This window comes from Ambystoma mexicanum, chromosome 4q, assembly GCF_040938575.1.
Source record: "Ambystoma mexicanum isolate Mex_15411 chromosome 4q, UKY_AmexF1_1, whole genome shotgun sequence".
Lineage (NCBI taxonomy): Eukaryota > Metazoa > Chordata > Amphibia > Caudata > Ambystomatidae > Ambystoma > Ambystoma mexicanum.
The window spans coordinates 584,515,463-584,527,695 of NC_090928.1; the positions used below are offsets into that span (position 1 = coordinate 584,515,463).

At 46.3% G+C, this 12,233-nt stretch overlaps 1 protein-coding gene across 1 annotated transcript in view; it reads left to right on the plus strand.

The window, feature by feature from the left end:
* MTHFD1L (methylenetetrahydrofolate dehydrogenase (NADP+ dependent) 1 like) overlaps positions 1-12,233 on the plus strand; it is a 2,103,853-nt gene that overhangs the window by 1,689,483 nt on the left and 402,137 nt on the right. The window contains exon 26 of the mRNA XM_069608130.1: positions 1,659-1,811. Within this exon, the coding sequence (XP_069464231.1) occupies positions 1,659-1,811 (153 nt within the window). The remainder of the gene's footprint in view (positions 1-1,658; positions 1,812-12,233) is intronic.

The window sequence follows — 12,233 nt, forward strand, 5'->3', positions numbered from 1 at the left end:
TTCACCAATCATGGTCACATTCCAATCACAGCTGGCCGTACCACCTACCTGCACTTAAAAATGTCTAATGTTCATTGTCCTTAATCTATGTATTGTCCATGGTGGCGGTTCCATTTACTCCACTCCACAACCTGGTCAGAATGCCTCTCAAACTCACCCCATTGTAAAAAGCTCACTGCTTCCCATCAAATGGGATTTCTTATCTATTATACTTTCTTTTGTGATCAAAAGAGCATTGTGCCACCTTATATAAATAATGAAATTAACTAAACTTTCAAGTATGACCATCTACAGGAAGTGTATGAGTCAGAGAACATTCAGCAGGGAAATCCGATTGTAGCCATACAAAATTTCGAAAACAAAATGGTTGTTTGATAGAATTGATGGCATTTCACTGGTACTAAAATAACGTACCGTCATAAAAGTAGAACAATTATACAATCCTTTCCCATTATAGCAAACAAGGGGAGCGGAGGTATCCTCTGCAACAGTCTTTGTTACAATGGGATCAGGGGTTGGGGGGTGTGCCCGACGGTCTATGAAATAGTTATACAAAAAATAAAAGGACCCTGCGGTGCCGATTCCCATTCACGTAAGTGAAGGGACCTTGCATCGCTGGGAGACGGAGGAGTTGGCGGCACACAGCGAAGTGTGCTGCCAAAAGGTAAGTAAAGCGGTTGAGGGGGGGAATGGGTAAGGGGATGCGGGTAATCTAATGCGCGATTACACCAGACCGTGCTTTTCAAATTTGATTTTGTGCCGCAGTCTAATCACTTATATCCAATCAGATAGCCAGGTTGCTTGTACCCTTATGAAGACCTAGTAAGGGGGTGGGGGTTGATATTTTTTATCCAAATATTATTGTGATCAGTGCCAGTAACCCAACGATGAGAGCATTTGACCCCTCAGTGTTTGTTTTATGACTTGCGTGGAAAGCTATTTGCAGATGTAATGTTTCGAAATGCTGTAGCCTCCTGCTTTGACATCACATCTGTGGAATATGAAATTACTATCTCATTGCTGCGACTTCAGAACAGGGGAACGTAGCCTTTTCTCTGCTTCCTCCAGATGAGTATGCTGGTGTTGGGGGAAAGGAGTGAGAATACAGGGAGCTGAGAGCAGCCAGGTATTCTTTTTTTTTGCTCAGGTTCACTATGCGTGCCTCATGCTTCCCGTTTCCATCCTCTATATTGCTGATCCATTGGGTCACCGCAGGACATGAAAAAGGTATGCTAAGGGGACAGTAAACGACACGAAATTGTGGATGGAGAATTAAGTTTTAAGTTTATTTTAGCATCCCAAGGGACAGCATATGCAATCAGAGCATTAATCTTTTTTTTCCTGACTTGGAACCCCACAGTGTAATATATTCCTTCTTGATAGCTACCCATCTTCAATTCTCTGTATTCCAATTAGTCTTTAGAACACTATGTACAACAGAAATCCGGTTACTGAGTTAGTTTGCCCCAGATTAAAGGCATACCACATCTGATTATAAACACGATCATGTAAACACTTTCTCAAGCAATAATAAAGAGACTGTGCAACGAGTACTCTAAGGACACATAAGTATGTTAGAAGTATTGCTTGCTGGTGCGGCTTAACCAATGCTGGATTTTTACCAAAAGGATTCATCTCGGTCTTGTAACTTTTTGTAGGGTTTTGGAAATCTACCAATTTGCATGGCAAAAACCCATTTGTCCCTCTCCCACCAGCCGGACAAGAAAGGTGTACCAACAGGGTTCATCTTGCCAATCAGCGACGTCCGCGCCAGCATTGGGGCTGGGTTCATTTATCCATTGGTGGGCACGGTAAGTGCATATTTGGTTTTAACATTCTCTTGTGTTTATATTTAAGACTATTGCCACAAACAGATTTTCTGTTAATTCAGAAAGTGTGTGTGTGTGTGTACATATTGTAATGTGTTCTCCTTTGTCTATTGTGTGACTGTTTACAATCTTGAGATCACTTTATTGATTCACATATTAAACAGTCGATACCACTCGCCAGCCTCCAGCAACTGAATACTTTAGAAACTTATTTTCCTGAGACTCTTTCTCAGGTTGGATATAAGCCAGGGTTGGGGTGAGGGACAGGCTGCACTGGATGAAGATAAAACATTTTTCCCTTCCAATTTTGAATCTGTAAAATGTTGACATGGAAAAATGAGTCTGCCCCAGTTGTGATTACTGAATGTAGACGAAGCTCTGGTTGCATATTTTTCACTTCAGTGAAAGTATGTTACAGCCTTTCTCATGAATTAATTCCACCCACATAAATCTCACATTTGAGATTCTATCTCCTCCACTAGCAGGCTTCCAAAGCATTTTTCGGCACCAAGGTGTGCAGCGTGGCTCTGCATCAGATGCGCCTACCGCTGTTGCTTGCTTCATGCAGGACATTATGTTGGGACCAGTATATATGAGGGTGCCACGCCCCACGACCTCTGTTCCTTTTTTCCATGCACTTGGTATGCTTCTAGGTTGCAAGTTAGCTTTAGCTAAGCTTTTTCCAAGCTGTGATATGCCTTACATTGTAAATACCCCGGGTACCAAGCCCTGTGTGGACACCAAGAGGCAGATGTCTGTGTAGAACACCACAGGATTTGTCTGTACTGTCTTGGCGAAGACCATGACACAGAGGATTGCATATCCTGCGTCTCTGTGCACTTGAAGGCCATCAGGATGTGCTGCCAAGCTCTTCACTGTTGCCACAGGAGTGGCAAGAGGACTCAATTGGATTTAATTCAATAAACAAATGTTTAAAAAAAATGTGCATGCATGCCGCAGTGTGTGGTGGGCATGCCTCTCTGATTCCAGGGTTGCTGATCAATGAAGTTGACAGGAGAGAGCCTGTTACATCCCCTGTGTTCAAGTCTTTCCAGGGTGCACCGGCACTGTTGCTTGTATTGGTTTTCCCCGCTCTCCTTGCTTGAAGCAAACAGAAAATGTAAGGTAAGAGTTTGAATAAGAATAGTTTTAGTTTTGTAGTGCATACGTGCTTGAGTGTAACGCATGCAATTGGTGCGCGCAAGAGTTTTTAGTTGGCATATGTAGTATGTATGTGTATATTAGTGTCAGTGGGTATGGGTGTGAGTGCACACAGGTCTGAGTGTGCGGGTGACTGGGTATGAGTGCGAGTGAATGCAATGTGTGCATGTGTGGCGTGGGGGAGCATATTAACTTTGGGCTCAGATTCATTTAAGTGATTTTCAGTAACCACTACTAGCACTGGGTGTGGGGCTCTGTCCACAGCTTATTAAGTGATTTTAAATCAACCAATATTGGCATAGTTAGATTTTTACTGGAGAATCATGCAAGTGATTTACACTTACCATTATTATTGTCACAAATAGATTATGGCTACAGCTTAATGCCAGTGAAAATCCTCGGATGTACAATTGGGGACTCTGCATTTATTGTTTTTTTTTACGTTACTGTAGAGAGCCAATTGTAAATAGTGTTATTTTTTGTAAAATTGTCATAAAATTCATCATTCCAACACCTCATTCAAAAACTTTTCTTTGGGAGTGATAACCCCTGCACCTGAACCACTCTACATTATTTTAGGCTTCCTCACATTGTTTATACCAATTAGCGGATATGTTCAGACACCTCCACTGAAAGTATTCACTGACCGCGCTGGCCCATGAATTATTTATAAACCTGGTGCCCCCTTAGGAGCTGTCCTCATCCCGGCACCAAAACCTTGCTTCACCACTGACAGTAACCCAAAGTCAGGCTGCGGCAGCTCGGAAATAGTACCATGAGAGTATGAAGGTGCCAGTCTAGTCTGCCACGAAGAGGGTGGTGAGGATAGACCTGGAGCTTGCGGCAGTCTGCAGAAAATGGCTACAAGGCATTAAAGCAGGGAAAAAATCAAACAGTTTTTTTAATGTTCTCTGCAAACTGTTTATTTTATTTATTGGGTATTTATAATGCGCCCATACAGCAAATGGTGTTCCAAGGCGCAACAAGACAGATGGGGGGGATATAAGAGGGGGGGGAGGGGGTGGCAGTGATGAAGAATAGCAAAAATAGTCCTACTAGGCCTTGTGTCAATCGGATTGTTCAAGTGCAGTAACAAGAAGTGCAGGGGGGGGGCGTGCCGGTCAAATCAGAATGCACTAATGCGAAGGAGGCAAGGAAGTGCAAGTCCGAGCACACAAGTGCTGCGGAGGGAGGACGAATGGGTGGAAGAGGGCACCTGGGCTAGGCGAGTGCTAAGGGGAGGCCAGGTGGAAAAGTGCCAGGGGGGTGCAGAAAGCGCAGGGGAATGAAGGTCCTCACAGCAAGTGAGCATGAGTGAATGGTTTTGCAGTAGTTTCTGTGCTTCCTGGTATCTTTTTGGAGGAGCTGCAAGCATATACCTAGACACACGATTAAAAAAAAACTATTTAAACTGGCCCCTGCACACTCATGCGCTCACATCAAGTGAGAGTAAGTGAGCGGATTTGCGGTTCAACAGTGCAGTGTGTGGTTGTGGGGCTGGTAAGTTGTGTTGGGGCACCTGAAGCTCCAGCTCCAAGAAGTTTTTTAGGCACGCATGCACACATGCACAATAATCAAAACCGTAATTCTGGTTGGTAATCTGGCTGGCACCAGGACACTAACAGACTGTTCAATGGTTGTGTATTCTATGCGCCCCCCATAGCACGTCCTTAATCTTTGTGAAGAGTAGTTTCCTCCGTCCGTGTGCCTTGGGGCAGAGCTTCTGACTTCTGCTCTTGCACTCTATAGTCAAAAGGGAAGCCTGCTGGAAAAACTACTGGAAGCTTGGAGTGGTGTTGGACACATATAACTGGGCTAAGTGAGGGTGTTGGCGGGTTTATACCTTTGAGCCCTCATTGTTCTATCGTTGCCACAGTATTATAAGTGGTGGTTGTGCAATTATACGTGAGCCCTGTGACTACGAGTTGTGCGCCTTATAGTGATTCATAGATATTTACAGACCTTCATCGGTTCTCTTTTGGGTGATAATTGGTTTGGCTTGTATTCAGTGGAGGGTGCATGTCAAAACTGCACAGTGGAAACCAGTGGCATCGTGGAGCTAGGGTGATTAGTTGCATTCAGTAACCCGAACCTTGATGGCAGCCAACAACAAAAGGAAAAAATGCCCGACCAGCCCAAGATTCCTACTAAAGTAATATCAGAACGTTTGATCCCAGTACCAGTCATGCCAGCCTCTTTGGTGCTGGAGGAGTGGGTGGCAGAGACTATGGGAGAGAACATAGGAGTTCAGGGTCTTGCACTAGAGACAGGATTGAAGGATCTCCAACATGACAAATCAAACTAAAGAGTGTTCTAAACAACCGATTGGAACAAAATTACCTACAACAAGCTGAGGAGTAGGAATCAGATATTTAGCTGTACATTGACACCACAAGGTGCAGCCCAAAACTTTGAAACATTGCAGAGAGCCCCAGTTTATCCCCCGGCTGGCACAGAGGATGTGACAGAACTCTTATCGACGACAGCAGAAACCAACAAAAAGCACGTGCATTTTGATTCCAACCACCAACACCCACATGTGTTTTCTGAACTTCAAGAATTGGGAACTTAATCACAGAAAAAAAATGAGATTTCTTCGTAATACTTGGAACAACCTCAGCAACAGAGCAGAAACATGAGAAACTTAAGAAAATGGTTAATCACCTTCCTCCACAAGCTCACTGTCTCCAGAGCCCTGGTTCTCTCCAGACTCGACTACTGCAACAGTCTTTCTCAATCTTCCTACTTCTTCTCTCGGATCTCTTCAACTTATCCAGAACAGAAGCGCAAGGCTTGTCCTTGGCCTCAAGCCCAGGGACCACATCTCTCCAGCCCTGAAATCACTCTGTCTCCCCGTGGCTGCAAGGATCCAGTTCAAGTCCCTCTGCATAGTCCACAAGGCTTTCTGGGGCCAGGTCCAAACACAAAGGCGGGCTAGTTGGATACCGAATTTACCTGACCGTAAGTCAGTGAGTCTACAACATGGTCCTCTGGTAAAGAGCCTGATGAACAAAAGTGAAAATATAGTGGAGAACAAACAAGAAAATTCGACAAGCAAGGCTCTTTTTTTCAAAGTTCAACTGTGGGCTGGGCCCTCCAACTGTTTCCGTGTTGAAAGTGTCTTTGCTTCCTATGGAAGGCCCTGTCCTCTGACAGTGGGTTGATGTTCTCTCTGTCCATCCAGTCGTGAGCCTCTTTCCGGTGATCAATCAAAAAATAGGGCACAGTTTTTATACAGTAGCTTGAGGCGGGCAGGGTACATCAACATGTACTTCAGATCTGCATTGCGCAGCCCTGTTTTGGCTGATGTAAATTGTACCCTGCTTTTCTGAACTTGAAATGTGTAATCCTGGTACACCGCTATACTTGCAGATGCTCTTTGTATCATACCACCGTTCCTTGAGAAGGCTAGGATCTTCTCTCTATTGCTGTAATTCAGAACCTTTGCAATAGTTGGTCGGGGAGGGCCTCCCGGCGGTTGTCTCTTGGTGAGGGCCCTATGCAACCATTCGATTGTGAAGCCCTGCGATTGGTTCCCAGGCCCGACGTCTTGCAGGAACATGTTCTCGACGTATCCCGTAGGGTCCACGCCCTCTGCACCTACTGGTAGACGGACAATGCAGAGCTCTCCCTCAGCATCTTCCGCCCTGTGCTCAAGTAGATTGACCTTTTGTTGCAGGATACGTATTTGGGTGTCATTCTCCTGCGATGTCGCCATTGCCTCTTTCAGTTGCTCCTCTAATGTGGAAGTTCTCTCAGACAGCTTCCTCACGTCCTGGCGCAGAAGGCCCACGTCAACTATGACCGTGTCTATCTTTGCGCTGAGCGCAGTTCTTAGTTCTGCAATGGCCTGTAGCAACTGGCCGTTTACGTCTCCCAGCTTTTTGGGATTGTCTTGTGACATTGCTATATTGTCCATGGGCGTTTGTGACTGATTAGTGGTGTAGCAGTCAAGTGTCTGTTGGTTGCCTTTTGCCTTTGAGTTATTGGGAGGCATTCAGTTTTTAAAATTCAATGGGGTAGGACCTCTGAGGTGGCGATCTGTTCAATTATGCCACCGCAAGCGGCTCTCCAAGTAGACCGCGAAAAGGCACTGTCCATGTAGGGAACAAGGATGACGTCTTGGGCTAACTAGGGTATGGCCTCCTCAGGCAGGATCAAGCATACCCTCAGCAGGGCAATAGGCTGGTGAAGCGCCTTCTGGGCCCTCTAATGTAGCTTTGTGCTCAGGCACCCCAGTTGCATTGGGCAGCTCCTTGTCTTGATGGCCGATGAAAGAAGTGTGACTGCCCGATAGGAGGCACCTAATTATGTGCAGTAGCCGTCAGCTCTGCGTTTGCCTTTCACTTGCTGCCTTCCTATGCCTGCATCCACTCTGTTTTGCAGGCCTTACTCCCTTCCATTGGTTGTCAGGAGTCCAGCATATAACAGGCCTTTAGGTTTACCCTGCGCTTCCAGGGGGCCTTCGTCCTCTGCTGCCTGTAAGTGGGGTGTTTGGGCAGGGCTGCTGTGTTGTTAGTCAGGCCACTCTCCCTTCTCCTACAACCACATGAAGGGGCTGAGGCACAACAATAGAGGGTGACACTCCCTGCCACCCAGGTGACCCCTTGCCTAATCTCCTCCGGCAGCTTGCACTGCTTGTTCCTGCTGGCCTCACCGATTCCGGGCCCTCCGCATGTAGTGAAGGCCGTACTCAGGCCTGGTAGGTATGTATTTCAAAAAGGCCGGACGGACGTACCTGCCAATGGAACTTCCCTCGCCGGAGCACTAGCACAATGTTTCAACCTTCAGGGACGCCCCAGTGCATAGTGGCAGGGCCACGAGCGAGTGCCCTCTTCTTTCCTGTGGCAACCAGCTCTGTCCCGTGGACGATGCCATCGGGCCGCGGTAAACACCAAGTGGCCCGCACTTAAAGTGGCGCCCGCTTCCAAGCTGCTTTCCGGATTACTCTACGCTCGCAAGAAAGGATCCCAGCTGCCCCAATGCAGGGTTCGTCAGCCCCGGTCAGGGGTCATTTGTGTGGTTTTTCGCGAACTTATATCCAGTCAGGCAGTCCTCCTCCCTGTCCCTTCACTCCTTCACGACTCAGCGAATGTTCCTTGCGATGCGGTGTAGGATTCACACACAGGTTAACTGTCCTCAGGTGCTCCTCGGTCTCAGGCCGATTCTCTTAAATATTCCGACAATACCTTTTGCGCAGTTCCACAGGTATCAGGCACTCGATGGGGGGTTCCGATGGCTGCAAGGGGGTTGCTGTCATCTAAGCGGATGAAGTATGATGTCACGCTCGCCTCCTCTTATTACTTGTGTCAGGGCTTAACCTGTGAGTGGCTGGCCCCGTTTCTTCCCACCCACACTTTCTTTCGGTGTGCACGTTATCTGGCCCAAATTTTCAGAGCCTCCTCCGCAACTTCCGTCACTGGGAGTCCCGCTCTGCCGACTTGTGACCCACTCCTTTGATCCTTACGGTACACCACTTCTCGCCTTCACTGGCGTCGTCCCTTAGGGCAGACTTCTCCGGTCATGTCTCGGCCGCTGGCAATGTTGCAGCGCAATGGTTATTCCTGGTCACTCACAGCGGTGAACCACAGTGAATGATCTTTGTTCTTTCCCAGTCCGCCATCTTCTTTTTCTCATCAACCAACTGTCCCTCTGTTGCAATCTGAAGTATCACTCCATCGGCAAGGGCTCTGCAGGCTTTATATCTGTTCCGCACCTCTTCCCACAGATCCCATGCTCTCGCTGGGCCCCTTATCGAAGTGTATCTGCCTTTATTTCACGGATGCTGCAGGATCAGGCAGGAGCTCACCTCTAAGCAGCCTCACTCATTGGCTGCCAGCCACGCCCCTACCCCCACTCCCCGTCCCCAAGCTATACTTATTCTCCACCCATGACATAGACTATATACACTTTCTATATGACAATGCAACTAACATAGTGGAAATTGGTCTCCAGTCCCGTTTTTGGGTGAACGCTCTTTTGTCCGCATGAGGAGTATTTCTGAAAAAGGTTTAAGATTTCGACTATTAAACCGAAAGAGAGGAAAAATGCGGCCAATGGCGGATTAGATCGTAGTCACAGATTCTTAAAAAACTTTACGGGCAGGAAAATGTACAATTGCAGGCCAATTTGAAAGGTGACGTGGGGAACTGTAAGATTAAAGTATAGCCTCTATTGCTTGGGGAGTCTGACACAATTATTCCAAAAATTAGATGAAAATAGCGTGCTGCTTTAGTAAACAGTGAACTTAATATCCTGAGTTGGAATACGAGTGGTTATAGAAGTTTTATTAACAAAAGTACTAGTGAAGAAATCTTTGGCTCTTTGGGTTTAATCCTGTTGCAGGAAACATGGCTGCTTTCTGAACTAAAGCTTGATGATTTCACCATAATAGGCCAACTGGCGGCTTGTAGTAATGGTGGTCAGCTGTCTGGAGGACTTATTACTGCTGTACGTAATTCAAAAATAATGAAAATGTTAAGTCTCAAACTTACATTATGGTATTTTAGCAACTAAATTGGGTTATATTCTCAATGATCGAATAATGAGCCTGGCAGTGCTGAATCTCTACTATAACCCATCCTGCTCCTCCAACCTGGATCAGTTCTTTGAGTCTGTTTTGAAATTCTGTCAAGTGTTGCGCATCTGAGAGAAGCTACAAGCATTTTAATGGCGGGAGATTTAAACTCCTACTGTCTAGATTCCCAAGACACTCAGAATAGAATTGGTCAGGCTGGGGAGTGTGATAAAAAATTGCTCAAGTTCTTTGATGAATGGGATTTTGTTGTAAGTAATAGGAATGTGAATGACGATCTGCCACCGGCTTACAATTGGGAAAGGAACCAAGCTAAATCAGTCATTGATTATCTAATTCTGTCCAGATACCTATTTCACTGATGTACTGGAATGTGGTTAAGACCCACAGAGAAAAGCTATCCTAACATGTGGACAGCTAGGATGCTGTAAGGAGGATATCTTGCTTTCAAGTGTTAACAGATATATCTTGTGTTGAATATAGGAGGACATGGATCGGTCAAATTTGGTAGAAATGGGAGAGGACTGAATAAGAATCTGAAAGAGTCATTATGCTCTAAATCAACTGAGTTATTAAGATTAGCATTCTTACCAGAGAAGTTTAGATGCTTTTGTAGGATTTGGAGAAACCACTAATGGGAGGAATCAAAACTGTGTTAAATCATAAATACCAGTTTGATGAAGACACTTGGATATGTAAAAAAGAACTGAGATCTGAAGATAATGCAACATTTTTTTCTTTTTAAACCATATATTTTTATTGAAATTCCGATTAACATGAGGTACATATAACATCACATAGTGAGCCATTGAAAAAGTCATGACATCGAAATCTCATTTTTATAAACCTGTAATTGTGTAACTGTTTTGCTTAACGCAGCCGTTCAACGGGATGGAGGATAGCTTAGGGGCAACCTGCTCGCCTTGGAAGCAAGACGATGCGGAGCAACACGGGTTCGATCCAAGAGTCCACGCTTGGAAACCTCTTGGTATTAAACACGTTATAAATAACCTATCATATATCATATCATAACCGATAGATGCAGTTAAGGATTAGAAGGAGAGTGGAGAATAAGTTGAATGAAGAAAAGGAAACTGAAACAAAAGGTAAAACAATGCCAATCATCATGGTTTTATCAGGTGTTTCAGAAGTAGCGGCTGAAAAAACATCTGCTCTTTATCTGCCACGTAGTCCACAAATTGCCCCCATATGCGTGAGAACTTAGACAACTTCCCTTCTGTCGTAGCTATGAGCTTCTCCATCCCAAACAACTCCCAAACCTTCACCCACAAGTAGGATGTGTGTGGTCCACTTGCATCTTTCCAGAAGCGTGCTCGTGTAATTCAGGCTTCTGTGAGTAATAGGGGGATAAATTCGGCTCTGGGACCTGTCATCGGGAACAGCCCATCATCCAGGACATCCCCCAGTAACAGGACCTGTGCGTACATGGGGAGCAAGGCGCTAGTGATTTCTTTAATTTTTGATCGCATCTCCAACCAGAATGATTTTATGACTGGGCATTGCCACCACATATGGGCTAAGTCGCCTTGCTCCCCACACCAGCGTGTATCGGGATACGCGGGGTTCATTGCATGTAATAGTTGTGGGGATAGGTACCAACAGAAGCAGAATTTAAAGGCCCCCTCCTTTACAGGGGTGCAGCTGGAGCTTTTCTGTGCTCTGATCCAAATCTTCTACCAAGACTCCCCGGGATATCCAACCCCAGTTCCCTCTCCCAGGCCCCCATATAGGGGAGTTTATTTTCCAAGGAGGTGCTTTCCAGGAGCCTATATCAGATGACCAGTCTATGGTCTGTTGTCCTTCAAGGACTTTGAGTTCTATTCCCGTTGTGGTTCTGGAGGCTGCTTGTCGTATGGCTGTGTTGGTCAGCCAAGTGGCGAAGCTGTCTGTATCTGAATCGGTTGGATTTCGTCAGCTTGAATTTCTGTTTAGATTTTATGAAAGTTAGGGGTTCTCAGTCCTTGTATAGGTCTCGGAGTCTCTGGGGTTTGCCCGATGTCCAGTGCTGAAACGATCTGGCCTGGATGCCCAGAGTAAAGGCCGGGTTTTGGGTGATGGGCGAGAGTGGGCCCAGGCCCAATTTGAATCCCCTCTGCGCGCAGGCTTTATCCCAGCTCTGAAGCATCAAGAAGGTGGTAGGTAGCATTGCATCTCGGTGCCTGCAAATTTCCCTAGGGAAGAATGGGAGATGACCAAGGGGGCTGTGGTTTGCTTGATATCTCGCCATTTGGGAGCTTCACTTGTCCCCGTCCAGCATTACGCCGACTTGGGCCACTCTGTAGTACCGTGGAATCGAGGGGAGCCCCAAGCCACCTAGCATTTTCCCTTTTGTGAGAATCCTATGGGGGATTCAGGTTTTTTTTGCCCTGCCATACGAATTGGCTCACTGCCTTCTGTAGAGTGAGGAGATCCCGTTCCGGGAGCTTCACTGGTAAAGCGTGAAAGATGTACAAAAGCTTCGGTAGGAGAGTCATCTTGACTGCGCTAATGCGTCCCAGCCACGAGATCTCCGGACAGTCCCACTCCTTGGCTTCTTTCAGGAGATCGGGATATTAGCCTTCGATAGCCCTGAGTACATTGGGGTCAGCCGTATTCCCAAAAAGGGAATATCCGTGGTCGACCAGCGAAAGGTGAATGTTCCCATAAGGGTTGTCAGAGCAGGACTCCGTCAGGCCCATGCCCATTGA